This window comes from Tursiops truncatus, chromosome Y, assembly GCF_011762595.2.
Source record: "Tursiops truncatus isolate mTurTru1 chromosome Y, mTurTru1.mat.Y, whole genome shotgun sequence".
Classification (NCBI taxonomy): domain Eukaryota; kingdom Metazoa; phylum Chordata; class Mammalia; order Artiodactyla; family Delphinidae; genus Tursiops; species Tursiops truncatus.
The window spans coordinates 1,034,348-1,051,794 of NC_133428.1; the positions used below are offsets into that span (position 1 = coordinate 1,034,348).

At 48.5% G+C, this 17,447-nt stretch overlaps 1 protein-coding gene across 1 annotated transcript in view; it reads left to right on the plus strand.

The window, feature by feature from the left end:
- The first annotated feature begins 4,563 nt into the window (after positions 1 to 4,563).
- Positions 4,564 to 17,447, plus strand: part of LOC117310572 (anosmin-1) — a 189,738-nt gene continuing 176,854 nt past the window's right edge. The window contains exon 1 of the mRNA XM_073799731.1: positions 4,564 to 4,843. Within this exon, the coding sequence (XP_073655832.1) occupies positions 4,646 to 4,843 (198 nt within the window). The 5' untranslated portion in view covers positions 4,564 to 4,645. The remainder of the gene's footprint in view (positions 4,844 to 17,447) is intronic.

Below are 17,447 nucleotides of genomic sequence, written 5' to 3' on the forward strand. Positions count from 1 at the left end.
GTAATTAAAAATAATACCTTTAAACCTGTGTATACTGAATTTTTATAATGTTGCTGAAGAGGAATGTCTTGTAAACTAAAATGATCTCCAAATAGGATATTTACATTGCAAGACGAAAAAAGCAAGCAGATAATTGCAAATGGATATGCACGTCCTTCTCCAAAAAGCTGAGTGTATATTCAGTGACCCAATGCAAAAAGCTATAATTTTCATTTGTAAGTGATTACATTTGCCATCAGGGAACAGATTGGTACAGCGCCATAGAGGTTCACCCCATCCTTACCTGAAATCATATTACAAAGGATGCAAATCTGATATTTAGACATGCAGTTCTTAACTGCATCTGAGCTCCCCATTTCACTTTGTTTTTTTTTCCTTTTTTTAAGAGCTCTCTCTGTGTTCCCTGGATCACGCAGTTCAAAGCTGAGCAGACGAGGGTTAAGTCTGGAGGAGGGGGAAAGCCAAGTTGAGGAAGAGATCTGGAAGAGTCTGGCTACCAAATTCTGACAACTCCGCAGGCAGGTGTAGAGGTGAGTACAGGCCAAGGCTCTAGCATGGCTCGCTTTTTGGTTTTTCTCAAAATGTTAATTTTTAAAAATTAATTTTAATTTCTCTGGATGTTAACTGCAGTTCCTGAGAGAAGATGCATGTTATTGCATCATCCAGTGAAAGCAAGTAAAAGGAAACTGGGCACCATATGCGAGTTCCCTGCCCTCACGTCACTGTCCCCTATAACCCATAACCAGTGACCACGGACCACACTAGGTTTAAAACTCATCAATGCCATCGAACTGAAGTATTGGCCTTCTCCAGTTTTCGAGTAAGCTCTCAATGTGCTTTTCCAAGAGGGGAATGTCAGAGAAAGATTGTGTTTGCTTCCTTCACAGTTTATCCTTACCGAATGCAGCTGAAAAGCCTTTAAAGAGACAAGCCGCCGGCCCCCAAAAATGAGTCTAAGAGTGTCTTGGGTAAACGTTTTGGAAAAAATGTAGCAATATGATTATTAAGAAGTAGATAGGTGTGTGCAATCTATGTCAACACACACACCTAAAAAAGGTACTTTAAACAAAATGAAGTCATAGATGCTACTGAAGTCAAAGCTCCCACTCATTTTAAATGGGGCACATGTTCTCTGAATCAGTTCTCTCTCAAACCTGTCCGTGGCTCACGTGCTCTGGGATCAGGAGGTGTTGTTTCGAAGCTGAGATTCCAGGGCTGCCTCCCCTCAGATGTGCTTACTTAGAATCTCTGCACGTGGAGTCTTGGAGTGCACCTTTAACAAACCTCTCAGGGGCCTCTTATTCTCTGCTTAAGAAAGAAAAAAGAAAAAAGTATAAAAAGGAGAAGAAGCCGATAACCTAAATCAATTGCAAGGAAGAGCATAGCTAACTTTTTGGAAACTGGGAATGGGGGCCTGGTTTTGTGTTTCTTCTGTAACCTGACTGAGACGGACCACACGTCCTGGTCCAACTGTGTTCATATATGTAGAGACAAGAGTCAATTAAGGCCCTTTTCTACTCTCTTTAATAGATGGGTGTTTTGTCTGTTTAAGTCCCACTGAAGTCAATATGAGGTTCATTTCCTCTCCAAATTCAGACCGTGAGGTCGAACGTGGCTTTGAGGAAAGACATACTAACTTTCTTACTAAGGCACCTGGACGAGTCCCACCCACCCATTTACCTGTCATTCCTTCCCTACGTACTTCTGGTTCCCCTCTCATGTGGTTGGTCTTCAGGAACGTAGGGTATGGCTTACCCAGTCATGTCAAAAGTGAGGGAGTCTCTGTGCCAGTTCAAAGGGTGAGCTGCGTAATAGCTGCGCATATGTGAGCAGAATGCAAGAGCAGATTTTGACTGTTCTTCTGACTTTACCAAAATGCTTCCCTTTTCAAAGTTACTTTAAACTGCAATTAAAATAAATAACATGAAAAAAAGCCAGCATAATCACAGAAGATGTCTGTGATAATTCTAAAAGAAGAAAGCAATATAACCGCAAGTATTATTTTAACATATGCATAATAAAGCAGGCCTGTATGTTTAATCCTAAGCTTTTTGTGCAGCTCACTAGATGTTCTTTTGTGGTTTATCATAAAATGCATTTATTCATGGAAATGAATGTTATGTAACCCCTATAAGCAGAACACACGTCGCTTTTTAAAAAAATGCAGCGATGCCTTTGAACACTGAGAAGCTGCTGTAAAAGCCCAGCACGCTTGTCCCTGTGATTTCACCTTCTAGAATATAAACTTCATGATATAACGTGCAGAGTTATAAATGAAAGATACCATCAGAAAATATAGGCATCATAATACCCTTACCTTCATCAAGACCAGGTATTTGCTTAACTTCAAAACTCAGACCCTGTGGGAAGGAGGCACTGCAGCTCTTGGAAGTGTTTTTAGTCATTCCTGAATGAAAGCCATAACATTCAGAAGACAGTCCCTGTGTTTAGCTGTCTCTCCTCCGTTGGTTGACTTGAGGCTCAGTGCGCCTTCCTGCTTGGGGTCACCACGGTTAGCTTCTTTGCTCTTAGTCAATACTGAGTATGTTTAACATTCTTTAAAAAGATTTCCATCCACAGTTCTGAGCATCTTTGAAACAAACTTATGAGTTCACGTGAGCCCATGTCTACATTTTTTATGTTTCCGGCTCACGTGCAGCATCGTCACGCTAAAAGCTACAGGTGCCGCCGGCTATGTAATTCGTGGGACCTAGGGCGAGATGCAAATTCGGGCGATGGTGTTGAAAATTAACATCAGCGTTGTGACGCAAGAGCATTAAACAGGGTATGGATCCTTCCAAGGTCACACACCCGCCAGGCCAGCTCTGCCTACAGAACCTTTTGAACAAAACAACGCTGGTTTTTACAACTCATTGGCAAACACGCTAAGCAATTAATTTTATTGGCCTTGCTGATGTAAACTCTATGAAGAAATATATATGTAAGCTGATGTAAAGGAAACATGGGTCTAATAGGGTAACTGCAGATGGTGGTTGTTACCGTTGAACAGGAAGATCTCAAAATCTCAGAGTGGAAAATCTGCAGAATTTTAGGGGGACAGGATTGGAGGTTGGGAAAAGCCACGGGCTCTGTGGGAAGAAGACCCCAGCTTTGCGCGGTATCTTTGAGCAGGTTGTGTGCATCTAGACGCTCTAGCTACGCTTAGTGGTGCATTTAGGGAGATACCGCGTCTTGGAATGTGCGAGTGCAATTCTGTACGAGAACGTGGCAGTGCCAGTTCACGGGAGTATCGTCAGTTGCCCCGCATCCGAACGAGTGTGCGTGAGTCTTTTGGACTCTGTTGCGTTACATAAGTATCCGCAAGTTTGGAGCACAGCCTTCCTCACATCCCAGCCCTCTGTAGGCTCTCCTACCGGCAGGGGGCTGGAGCACAGTCGCTTCCCAGTGGAGCTCAGGGCAGTACAGAGCTTTGTTAGGGGTGGTGTAGCATAGATGCTGCTGCGTCTCTTCCTCTGGTGGGGCCCTAGCTGGGGATGGAGAACGCGTGTGGTGAAAGAGCATTGGAAGAGAGTACAAGAGGGGACGGGGCAGCAATTTTGCTGCTGAAAAGGCCAAATCAAAAGACTTGGGCCAAAGACAAGGAGAAGAGTGTAGGAAAGGTTTGTCTTCAATAAGTCACTCAGGCTGGGCGGGTAGTGCTTACTAGAACAACACACACCTGAGGAAACCAGGGGGCGGGTAGTGCTTACTGGAACAACACACACCTGAGGAAACCAGGGGGCGGGTAGTGCTTACGAGAACAACACACACCTGAGGAAACTGGGGGGTGGTCTATGAGCTGCCAGCTCAGATCGGTTTCCACGGGACAACAGGAAGGAGGGAAGGAAAGGATTGGAGGAAGGTCTGAATGGAGGGAGGAAAAAGAGAGGGAAGTAGGAAGGAAGGGAGGAAGAGAGGAAGGGAATGAAGGAAAGAAAGAAGGAACGAGGGAGGGAGGATGAGGGACGTGTCAGTCAAACGTCCCTGCCTGGCCTCTGTCTCGCCTTATTACACCCACCACAGTCCTGTCACTTAGCTCTTTCCCACTCCTCGGGAAAAGGGACATTCAGATAAGCGAAAGCATGAGCGGAGCTGAGCCCGGGGTAGGAACTGGGGAGAAAGCCCACAGCTTAGGGGCGCTCCGCCCTTCCTTAGCCTGTTCCCATGCCCTTATGGGTGCCGAGGCCCTGCTGCCCGAGACAGCGCCTCACATCCAGGCCCGGGCTTGCTTGCACCTGACGTTCACTGGATGGCGTGGGGGAGGGGGGGCTGGAAGGAGCGCAAGCGGACCGTGGGGGAACCTGCGTGGGAGCGGACCACCTGGAGAGGGGCGCACGGCGGCGCTCGGCCGGCATCCCCCTGCGCTGGAGCTCCCGGCTCGCTGCCCCTCAGACCTGCCCACGGCCCTCCGCCCGCCCCCCGTCACTCACTTCCCTTCCAGCCAATGGCGCGGCCGCCTGTCACCCTCACCCCACCCCTGGAGGCAGAGCGGGGAGGGCCTTGGCAGGGAGGGCGCGGGGCCGGAGTTGAATGATTGAACTTTCCAGCGGAGTTGCGGCGGCCGCGAGGTTCCCGGCAGTGCGGCCCCGGCGCGGAGCTGGGAGCCTCGGCCAGCGCCCGGCGCCCGCGCCCCCAACCCGCAGCCATGGTGCCCGGGGCGCCCCTGACCCTCTGCCTCTGGCTGGCGGCCTCCGGGGGATGCCTGGCGGCCGGCTCCGGCGCGACGGCCGCCCGGCGGCTGGACGAGTCGCTGTCGGCCGGGAGCGTCCAGCGCGCCCGCTGCGCCTCCAGGTGCCTCAGCCTGCAGATCACGCGCATCTCCGCCTTCTTCCAGCACTTCCAGGTATGAACCGCCGCCCGCCCGGGTCCTCCCCGGCGCTGCGGGCCGCGGCGGGTGCGCACGGGGCGCGCGCCTCCCAGCCTCGCCGCCCAAACTTCTCGCCCAGCTCAGCCGGCAGATCCGTCTTTCCCTCCGCGTGGATTTTACAGTCTGGGTGCGCGAACCCTCTTTTCCAGCACCGTCCCTGCTCCCGAAAGGAAAAAGAAGCCTGCGGCATCTTTACCTAACTCCCTTCTTCCGAGGGGGAAACGAAAGGCGGTTTCTCTGGGAAGGGAGAGCAGTTGTGTGGCTTCCAAGGGTGGGAGTGTGGGTTTGTTAGTTGCCCGGGACTTCCGCGCGGGACTGCGGGCTGGTGGCGAGTCCCGCAAACTCCGGGGCGCTCCGGGCCCTCGGCGCGGCGGGCACAGAGAGCGAGGCCGGGAGGCGCGCACCGCTGCGCCCGGGGACCCGCGCGACGAGCCCTGGCCCCGCAGGTGCCCGCGGGAGGACACTTTTGTCTCTTTCGAGCTTTGCTTTCGCCCTCGGCGGGCCGAGAGCTCGCGGCCCACCCTTCGAGCCCCGGGCGGGGCACTTGGGCCAAGTCGTGCGTTCCAGCGCGTTTGTGTTGGGGCCCGGGGAGGCGGTGGTGATGGTAGCTGTGCGCGCCCCAGTTCGGAGCCCCAGAACTTCCAGGTCTCGCCAACGAATGGCGTGGAGAGTAAGGGAAGGGATGCAGGGGATACGGGACTTGGAGGCGCCGTGTTTGGATGCTCTGAGCGGGCTCCCGGGGGTCAGTATCTCCCCCAGTCCTCGTAGGTTCTGTCGGCTTGAGGGTAGGAGAGCTTGTGGGAGTGTGGGTGTTGGGTGTGTAGAAGGTTCAGAGAACGGCACGCTTGGTGCTGTGGATGGCCGGGATCCTCGGGCGGGGGGGGGGGGTGATGGAGGGCGCAACAGAGGGGAGGACCCCCGCGGGACTTGCTCAGGGACACTGGCCGAGGGTGGGCGCACGGGAACCGCTCCCGGCCCCGACCGAGGCGCGCCCCACAGCTGCCTTCCCCAGCTGACCCGAGTGCGCGCACTCTGAAACCATTCACGCAGATAACCGAATTCCTCTTGTCTGCCCTGGTTCTCGCCCTCGCCTTTTCGTCTCTATCCTTAGTTGCTCACCTGCTCCAAAGTCCCAGCTTCTCGCCGCAGGGAAAACTGCGGAGGCCAGAAGGAGACCGGGGCTCCTGGGTGGGGTTCTAAGCCGAGCCCTCTGCCCTTGAGAAATAAACTGGGCGTCTCTTCCACTCGGGCGGGATACATGGGCCTTCCCAGAGGCCCTGGGAACTGAGCTGCGACAGGAGGCCATCGTAATGACCGTGGAGTTGGGGACGAATCTCCGAAGTCTGAAGCGATGTTCATTCTGGCGTGAGAACTCATGAAACCTCGCGCCGAGTGGCACAAGGAGAACTAAAAGTTGGGATCTTCAGAGAGTGAACCAGCTGGCGAAGTTTGCATGCGCCTGAGTGCGTGTTTCTCTGTGTTCTCAAAGAAGCGACATCCGGTGGGTGTCAGAGAACTCGGCGCGCTCTGCTGTCCTCGTGGGTCTTCAGGGAAAGGGAAAAGGGAGTGTGGTCTCGTGCGCTGAAATTACGCGGACATCCTGGAGAGGGCCCCTCCCCAGCTCCCTGGTTTCCAAACCGCCGGCCCTGCGCTCGCAGCCACTCTCCCGAGGAGACGCCACACTCTTGTGTAGACGACAACAGAAAACAAAACGAACCGGCAGCCTGTTCCCAGGGAGAAAGAGTATCTTTTCTTTTTCTTCTTTCCTTCCTTTCTTTCTTCTTTCTTTTTTTAAATTGAATTGTCAGTTGCTGTAATTTATTTGTTTTACAGTTTCAGCGGCTAAAGAAGCAGTTTAGATCGAGCCAATTCCCGTGAAAGGCTTTTCTTGTGGTCTCTTGGCATGATTTCTCTTCGGAAGAAAAACTGCTGACAGAATACACATTGCCAGACAATCCTGATTACATTTTAATTAGCTGGTGAAATAAGCCGCAAATTACTCAGGACTTAATAACTGCTGTTTTTGCAATCAATTGCAAAGCCATTCTTGGAGGTTTAACCCTAACCTGGTAATGCCTATCTGATTTATCTAAATTGCAGGGATTAAGCGTTCTTAAGATTTGAGAAGACAGAAGCACACACTCCTTAGAAAGCTGCAAGCTTCCCTGCCCCTCCCCCTTTTTAAATAATTGGAAGGATGCGGAGGGATCAGCCTGGGGGCAACTCATTACGCTGCACGTGGGATTTATTAATGGGCGGGAGAAGCTGGGCTGGCGGAAGGGTTCGGAAGAGCCCCTTCTGTCAGGGTCACCCCACCCACCTGTGCAAGTAAACCGGAGCAGAAGGCTGTTTCTGGAGCAGGTGCGGGTTCCCAACTTCTCCTGCACAGTTCCCGGCCTCCTTTAAAGGAGCTGCCAGGGCCAGTGACCTGGGGTAGCAGGCCTGCAGAGAAGGCTGGGGTCCAAACGTCTCCGCCCCGGTTCTGCACACTCGCCAGTGCCTCCCAGCCTTGCAGCTCGAGGCTGGAGGTGGATGGAGCGCACGCGTGCCTCCACGTGGGTGGGGCTAGATCGGCTTCACTTGTCAGTCATGTGGCTGTCAACCTTGCCTGATGGCACGGGGGACTCAATACTGATGCTTGGAAGTGGGTGTGGTGATGGGGATACAGGAGTGTCCGTATCCTGAACGATCTGCCCACGGTCCCCGACCTGAAGGAGCTTAGGATTTCATACTGCAAGGGAGATGGATTCTGAACTGAATCATTGATTTCACCACTGAGGGCTGCCTCTCATTTGTGGAAAGCAGTAACAGGTAGCACCTCACAGGTTGTCAGTACCCGGCTCCACGATGCCCTGCGCAGGGCATTTGGCACGTTGCCATTTCAAGTTCACACGTATCATGCGTGCACGTGGCTAAAAGCCTGGCAACGGAGGCGGTTGGGAAGGGCCTTTCCTCAGTGAATGCAGCTGAGGTCAGAGCTGTGGGGTAAGGAGCAGGGAGGCGGGCTCTGGAGCTGGGCAGATGGCGCTCTGCGTCAGGCTTAGCCACTTGACAGATACGTAGCTTGGGGAAGATCACCTTCCTGAACTTCCAGCCTCTCGTGTGTCCAGTAGGACACCTGCCCAGCCAGGTGGAGATCATAAAACCTGTTGGGAATAATGAAAGCGATGGTGATAAAGGGGTCACCGTTCTGGGGGTCTTACAAGTCTGTCTCATTTCATCCCCACAACCGTCATACAAAGAAGGTACCGTTGGTGTCCTCCTAAGAGCTGATGAGGACCGGAGATGCTGAGACGCTAATAGATGGGGGACCTGGGTTCCCAGCAAGGACAGCTACAGGTTTGGGATTTGTTCTTATTTTTAGGATTTTATTGGTTAGTGGTTTAACTTCAGAACTGGCTGCCTATTTCTTAGGCCGCAGCGCCAAATGGAAACATGTCGTCCATTATTCAGAGAGCGAGAAGTGTTGTTGATGGAAGTAAAATATAAAACTTGTTCTTTCTTCTGTGACCCTTCTCTTTTGGAATTTGCTATCCAGTGCTGTTCTCGGTAAAGCGTAATTTAAACATGAAGTCATTCGCGTGGAGCTCACTGTCATCTTTCTCTTGTGCACTGTCAGTGTTACACGCAAACATCAGAGCATTTCACTTGTATGTGGAAAATCACCAGCAGTACACAGTTTTGATGTCCTGGTTCATCCCTGGAGGAAAAAGTGAGGACCAGACTCAGGAAGGTGGGAAGGAGGACATGAGGACCCCCAAAGTGCCCTGTGTAGGGTGTGCCCAACGGGTGCCCCACAAGGGGATCTCGCAGGACATGTGTAGACCGTCACGGGCACCCGGGGGCTGGCGAGCGCATACGCTTGCTCAGGCACGGCCCTTGCCCAGTGCCCTGTTCTACCAGCTGCTGGACCAGCGCGCTGCACTTTGTTCTAGCCGCATCCTCAGGAAGCTGAACCAGGGCTCTCCCCCTCCGACGCTCAACCCATAGCAGATGGTCAGCCCCCAGGTGTGCTTAGATCTGCTTGCCAGATGCAATTAGCTACCTGCATTAGGGACGGGCAATAGGCTTGTTCCCGTGGAGTCTTGTTCCCGTGGAGTCTTGGGCTGTGGCTGGCCATGCACCAAACACAGTATGATGATCCCAGCCTGGGCCGGGGACAGCCACCACTAAATTCTGGGACACATCAACGCATGCACGCGCCACCCTGACCCTCCTCGTGCCCATTCTCAGGCCCCTGCAGAGGAGAGAGGGTGACAGTGATTTGGGGGTGAGGTGGGGGAGGCTGGGAGGGTTGGGGTGCCAGTGGGCCAGGGAGTGGGCCGCCGAGGATCTTCCCTGGGGAGGAGAGGGGTGGGGAGAGGCGGCATCATGCATGCCGGAGGCTAGAACATGCTCCCATATCCCCTCAGACTGCACACACGAAACGCAAACTCGAAGATAAGATTTCAGCATGGCGATCTCGGCAGGGCCCCTTCTGAGCGAGGGCCACGTGCACTGGTCACTTGTCCCTGAAGCTGGCCCCGGTTTGGGTTTTTTAACCCTTGGAAGAGGGTAGGTTAAGCCCCCTTGTCCTGGTGGTTCTTCATAGTCTGTCCATCGTGTTCAAGGGTACAATGCTGACGTGCTCACTTGGGAATAACCTGCCGTGCACTTGTTTTCTCAACCTCCCTAGAAGATTAAAGAAGAGGGAAAACAGTGAAAATGTGCCTGAAATTAGCTGTCTCTTTTTGGGTGACTCTCATTTAAGTTGAGAGTGGCCTCCTCTTCTGTGCTTGTTGGGACATTCAGGGCGGAGACCCTGCCTGTCTCGCTAGGTTCTGCTCATCATGGCAGTCATGGATCTGAGTCTCAGAGCCTTGCAGATAGAGTCCTTCCACTAAATATTAGCAGACCTGCAACCTGCTCTTTCTCTGCCTGAGTCTTCTCAAAGGAGGCTCAGTAGAATTGGGCTTGAGGAAAAAGAGTAGCCCACGTGTAATAAAATAGGAAGAGTGCATCTATTTCTTTGCCAGATTTTGGGACCGGAGGGGAAAAGTGGGTGGAATCTTGTTGGAAGATAAGTAGCAGGTTGCTGGCAGCCTTGGTCCTAGGGCTCTAGAATTTTATTAGCGTTAAGAGATTCCAGCTTAATGGGACATTATTCACTCTCCAAACTACTGCTGATAGACTCGTTTAGGTAGCTGATTAGAGATCAGAGGCTTTTTTCTAGCAGTAATTGGAAGCTGTTTGTTTTGGCAAAAGAGAGAACTAAGCTGGCGATTAGCTCCTTCTGCTTAGAGGACTAGCCTCTCCTCTCAGAGAAAGTAAACAAACAATTAGCGCATCAAAAACCTTCAGCAGCCACGACTCTGCCCCAGGCTCGCAGATTTTTGGAGGAGCGATTCTTTGGTGAATATACTCAGCTGTGGTGTGTCCCTTTGGCCTGCCGTGAGGTTGAAGTTATACGCTAGAAAGTCTCTGGGAAGAGAGGCCATCCTCAAGTTTGACCTTTGTATTTCCTGGTCTGGGTCACTGGATCTCTGGCTGTGTTTCTAAGAATTTCTGAATTTGACCCAAACTAAACATTAGGTTATTCATGGCAAATTTTCATGTTTTTAATACAGCATTTCTCCTTGAACCGTGATTCACAAGTGTATCTTATTGTGACTATTACAGAACATGAAGAAAACACATTAGAAAATGCCAACTTATTTATTTCTTTGTGCACTGTACTGTTAGCGGAGAAATATATTTATATATCTATATGTATTGAGTATAGTATATATTTATATATATTTCAATATATTATATTAATAAAATACATACATGTATGTATGTTTAGAGACCTACATTTAAAAGTTAATGTTGTTGGTTAAAGTTAATGTTGTTGGTTGTTGTTGGTTTAATTCCCACCCTAATAACCTCCTAACTTATAATTTTTTAATGTTTTTATGAAACAGATTCATCAGATTTCACTGTATAACCTACCTGGGTATGTTACGGCAAATGGGCATAAAACTTGCAGGCTACGTAAAGAAACGTATCAAAGTGTCAGTGGGCATTGATTGTATTCGTGCAGAAATGGAGAAGTTCCTACACATGGAGAAGTTCTCCATGTGAGTTGCTATTGCCTTCCGGAAATCTGATTCTTACACGGTTTTGAGGGTTGGGCTTGGGACAATAATCAGTGAAGCGTATCTGTATTATTGAGAGGCATTTTTCATATGCGCAACAGTACTGGTGAAAATAGCAAACGCCCTGTTGGAATGCTTTGTCAAATTACCCCATAACTCATACTGTTGGTGCAGTGTCTGAGCTCCAAGTCCTTTCGAGTGCTGAAGCCAGCCACCTTTCAACATTTCCACTCACCCTGCACTCCATATTTTGAAAGTATGTTGTCTATCAACATATGGCCTTTATTAAGTATGACCTACTTTTTCCTCTTCACATTAATCAAAGATATCCATAACTCCTTCAAACTTCAGATCAGCGTGAGGTCGCCCACATTACCACAGTAGACTGATAAAACTGACATTCTTGACATTTTAGTTATTTTTGTACCACCTATCTTAGGAGAATGTGTAATTTGTTTCGGAGTCTCTGAATATTGGAAATGGGTCATAGACACCTATTCCTTCTCGGGAGACGCTGCTGGTGACTTTCTGTCGCTCACCCCGCCAGCCCCTGGCTCCTGGCTCGGCAGCTAATAGCTTACAGCTGCTCCCCCTGAGAGACTAACCTTTAGCCCCTGGGCACCATCTTGCCAGCAGGGCAGTGTACCCTCCTTCCCTGATGAGGGCAGGTCATGGCCATTGGCTCACCGCTGGGGGATACAGGAGGCCATCCCTCTGCTGGGATCAACTCTGGTACAATTTATGCTCCAAAGCATTGCACAGGGCCAGGCTTATCAGGTCTCTAGCCGAGACCACATCCCTACTCAGGTCCTCCTGCATCCTTCCCTCCCCTTCCACTGAGAGCTTCCCCCCTGATACATCACATTCACAGAAAGCCCCCTTTCAGCCTCAGCTTCCAGGAAGCCCAACCTCAGACACCTACCTTCAGATATGTCATCGAATTCAACCCTTTTGTTTTGCAGATTAGATAGCTCGATGCTTATAGGAATGATTCATTCAAGCACATACACATGATAGATAGTAGAAGTAAAGGTATAACCCAGCGTTCACAACTCTCAGCTCAGACTTTCCCCACTACCTCCTTTGCTGGGCTTCTTATTATTTATTGTTTTAATTTTTATTTTACACTGGAGTATAGTTGATATACAGTGTTGTGTAGTTTCAGGCGTACAGCAAAGTGAATCAGTTATACATATATCCATTCTTTTTCCGATTCTTTTTCCATATAGGTTATTACAGAACATTGAGTAGAGTTCCCTGTGCTCTACAGCAGGTCCTTGGTGATGATGTATTTCATATACTGTATGGTAGTGTGTACATGTTAATCCCCAACTCCTAATTTATCCCTCCCCCTCCTTTCCCCTTTGGTAACCAAAAGTTTGTTTTCTAAGTCTGTGAGTCTGTTTCTGTTTTGTAATCCACCATTCCCTTTAAAAAAAAAAAAGAGTTTATACAAATTAAAAAAAGAATCCTTCTAGACGAGGAAGCACGTTGAGTCGGTACGTTTTCTGTTATTTGAATTTAGTTTATCTCTCCTGATGATTTCAGTAAAGAGCCTCAAATCTTGATCCTAAGACATAAGCACCTCATGCGCCTTCATTGCCTCTGTGAAAAAATGTATATAGTCGGCGCTCCGTGTGCTCTGGTTCTGCCTAGCCGCAGTTGGTTGAATCTGCCAGTGAGGAACCCGTGGATACAGAGGACCGGCTATACGCTTATTATAATACGGACCAGCTGTCCGTATTACATAACGGACTTGAGCATCCGCGGATTTGGTGTCCACAGGGGTCCTGGAACCAATCCCCCACAGATCTCAAGGGAGGACGGCGCTGTTAAAGGCAGCTTGCAACAGTTGTCTGGTAGGTGGACAGTAGGTGGGGTGAGGGGACGTCATTAACCTCAGTACCCCTGGCAGGTCTAAGAGGAAGGCAGAGGGGACCAGTTAGTTCAGATATTAACCACCTTTGCGTTTACTCAGCAAGTGACCAGGCTGCCACGTCCCCCAGGACCTAGAGTCCCCTCCATATCTTTAAAAGATTATGCACATGGTTTCAAGATAGCGAGCGGAGGCATTTTCCCTGATGGTGATGGAGAAGGTTGGATGAAAGTGGTTACCCCTGATAGCCGATAAGTAAGGAAAGATTGATGGAAGCAGTGTTTATGGCTCATTTTAGTGTAAATCTCAGACGGTAGATGCTGGGTCTGTTTCTCCCTTAAGAAACAAACCCGCAAAAACCGTCCCTTTAATCGCTTCTGCTTATTTCAGCTAACATCGATGGATTGCTGCAGTTTCAGAGATGAGCTGGCAGAATCCCTAATCTTGAGGGGTTTGTAGTCTGGGAGGCGCTAAGCCCTGTAAACAGACCACTGCCGTCCACAGGGAGGGCTCGGGGGGTTACCTGTGTGAGATCTCAGGCCTGTTGCTGTAGGGGACGTGTGCTGGGGAGAGGACACTTGAGCTGAGCCTCGAAAGCTGGGCTCTTCCAACCGTAGAACAGCCAACGTGAGTAAATGCAGTCTTGCAGGAGTTTGGTCTGTCTCTTGGGGGCTCGCGGTGGCTCCTAATGGACGGGATGCAGCGTCAGCCCGCCCAGCCGGCAGCCAGGCCTTGGGAACTTGTTGGTAAGAGCTGTGACAAAGCTCGAGTGCTCTGTTCTGCAGGACGGGTTGAGAGCAGGTCATCCCACTTAGAGGTGTCTTCCTGCTTCTTGCTGATCTGGTTGGACATCAGGCCACGCTACCAGCTGCCCTCACGTTACTGAGTTGATCTCTGTGGAGATCCTCACCAGCACCCCTAAGAAAGAGCCCCCGATGAGCATAAAAAGGAGAGAAGGGGGCTGCCTCTCCCATCTCCCTGCCGTCATGCTTTGGCTTACGGAAGGACCGCAGTTCCGAGTGGTGGGGCTGGATCCTAAGTAAGAAACTCTCCTGAATCACTGAGCCACAGGTTAGAAGGTATTGAGCATTCATCGCATTTTTTTCTATCTTGGTGCTGAGAGAGTAGTTTCACATAAAATACCTATTTGACCTTCACAGCAACTCTTTGAGGTCAGGAGTGTTATTTTATGTTTACAGATAAGACAACTGAAGGTTGTGAGCTATTGGGAAGTGAGATAACCAAGTCTTCGTAGCAGAAACTCAAGCCCTAATTGTCATGTTCCCAAATATTTATACTAAATGATCTGCTTCTCAGCATGTTGACAGTGAGAGAAGACAGGGTGAAAGTATCAGCTGTAATATCATCGACAATCATGGAGTTTTGGGGGGAAACGGACCTCCATTTCTCAGTCTCTCCTTGCCTCTTGGAGGTACCACTGCACCACGAAGTGGCACAGTTGTGGACGATTGAAAGGTTGCTGGTGTGATAGAAAAAAACCATTAAAAATACCAGTCCATCAACGACATCCACTGTGCATCTGTCTATCCCAGTCCTTCCTCCAACCAATAGGGATCTGTCACACACAGTTGATTTTCAGGTAGCTTAGATGCTGGGGACCCAGCATAAGTGACACGTGCTTCCTGCCCACAAAAGAATTATTTTCAGAGAGAGAGAGAGAGAGGCAGACATTTACACAAATAGTTGCAAAGAGTTGTTAAAGTGAAGAGAGTGTTATAATCATGAATCATCTTTTAAATCTTTATAGAGAATTGTTTAACACATTATCATAATTTCTTAGATGAAGATTTTTTTTCCCTTATAAGTAGATTTTGTTTAGGTCCACCCAAAATCCCACTCGTCTAGCAACATAGCAGAGTAGTATTGTGATCCTTGCGGGAATGTTTCACGAACAGCTGAGCTCCTTGATGCCATGGAGGGTGAGTTTGTTGTCTGGGAATGACAGAGGTCTCAGGGCTTCACCCTTGACCTTCATTCTTGGCTACCATTGCTGCTTTGTACAGTGGAGGGACACATTTGGAATATTTGCAAGTGGTGTTCATGGCTTGTAGGTATGTGACTGCTACTTTTAAGAACTCAGTGTGTCTTATAAGTTTGCTTGTTTTGGTTTTGGGAGAGTGTGTGTGTGTGTGTGTGTGTGTGTGTGTGTGTGTGTGTGTTTACATTTTGCCATTCTTTCCATCATCTCTGTAAGATATAAAAGTTGGACAATAAGGAATTCTGAGAAAATTTAGAAAATTCTCAAGGCTGCACATGAGAAGAAAATGGTGATGAATTGGGGTTCTTTAATCCCCCAGAGGGCAAAAATCTATCCTCAGGGGAATCTGAGAAACAATGGCTCTTCAAGAGGGAAGAAAAGCTCTTAATTCACATACTATTTATCCTTTTGTTTTAAATTATAACGTTCGTCATTTAATAAGCTTTTCGGTCTCCAAGTGATTAATACCCTGCCAACTTGAGAAAATAACATTCTGTTAGAGTGACCTCAAAATATATAATTTTGTATTTCATATTACCTTCCTACTTCGAAAGATAAGGCAGATATGCCATCACCACTGAAAACAGTCGAGTAATGTCTGGTGACCGCCATCTTCATTTTAGGGAAGTGCGGGTTCTTACTGGCGTGCATAGGATCTCAAATAACCTTCAGAGAACAAAAATGGATGTTTCCCCTCAATTCAGTATCTAATTATCATGGATGACTTTTTAAATTTCATAGCTAATTTCTGGTTATATCCAAAGAAGTGACAATTTTATAAGTCTGTAAGTGAAAACACAAGACAGAGGGTCCTTTTAATGAAACAAACATTAATTTTGCACAGTAATCCATCACCTTACGAAAATGTCGTTAATCCTGCGGGTGCTGGGGACAAGAAAAATGATGGGAATTCATTCACTTAAGCGACTTAGAGCTCTTTTCTCCACATTCTGTTTGTAGTTTACACCTTTTTAAACCCACTTTAATATTCTAACGCATTAATAATTCTTATGTGTGAAACGCATCACAGTGTTTTTGTTCTTCCTGTCTCCCTCCAATGCAAATGATGGTCTTGTCTGAGGACAAACCAGGTGGATCACATTCTTGGGAGATTACTGACAGCTTCTCTAAAAGAAAGACTGAAACAGTTGAGAAATTCTAAATGAAAACAAATATAACGCTTTCAGGTTAAAGGTGATTTTACCTGTTACTCATTGTGTCTCAATTGAGTTCATATAAGTGGTTCATCTGATGTACGTTTATCAACTCTTGTTTAATTCTCTGATAATGCGTAATTGAGAGAGACAGCATTTTCTAGACGTAAATAAATGCCTCTATTCCTGTCTTTAAATGCCTACACTACTGGAATGAGTAGCACTCTTGAAATTTATACTGTTTGTTATACTTTGTGGACTGGAAACAAAATTGACAAAGGCTTGCAATAGTGAGAGAGATTTTGAAGAGGATGCACGTCTTGTAGTGCTATGTCACCCCAGCCGCTGGACAGGTTTCCAAGTGCTGTTATAGCAACCCAAATATGGCAAGGATCCTGGCATCTCAGGATCATTAGTTTGCTTTCCAACGGATGAGCAGACCCGTTCAGAATGCAAATACCAAGACCATTTCCAATCATGAGGGAATCATCACCACCACCACCACCATCATCACCATTATCATCATTATTACCATCACTACCATCACCATCACCATCACCACCACCATCACCATCATCATCACCACCACCACTACCACCACCACCATCATCACCATCATCATTATCATAACCATCATCACCACCACCATCACCATCATCATCACCATTATCATCATCATCACCATTATCATCACCACCATCATCACCATCACCACCACCACCATCATCACCACCATCACCATTATCTTCACCGTCATCATCACCATCATCACCACCACCATCACCATTATCATCATCACCATCATCATCACCACTATCACCACCATCATTGTCATCACCATCATCATCATCATCACCATCACCATTATCATCATCACCATCACCATTATCATCATCACCATCACCATTATCATCATCACCATCACCATCACCACTATCGCCATCATCATCATCATCGTCATCATCATGATTATCATCATTATCAGCATCACCACCATCACCATCATCATCAAAGCATTTGAAAATATGACACTGCTCCCTGAGCAATCTCTGTACAAACAATTCTGTTGAGATACTCAGATTTCCATGCCTGTCCATCATGGCAGGCTAGTTATTTTTGCCCCTGCTTACTGATGTCTGTCCTTCCCTTGATGGCCATTCCCCCACAAAGAGGGTTTTGCTCACCATGGAGGAGAAACCTCGTGTGAAACAAGGATCAGAAGACCCCCGAGGCATCAGGGTGGCCCATTCTTGCCCAGCAGTCGTGCCATATGGATGATTCAAATGTAGGTAAAGTTACGAGCTGCAACACAGCATACCTTGGAGCTTGCTGTCTGGAGTGGAAGCGTGTTAGCGATAAGGATGCCAAGCTTATGCAGAAGTTACTACTTTCAGGAACGATGAGCAGAAGGTAGGAGACCGGCCGCCGTTAAAAC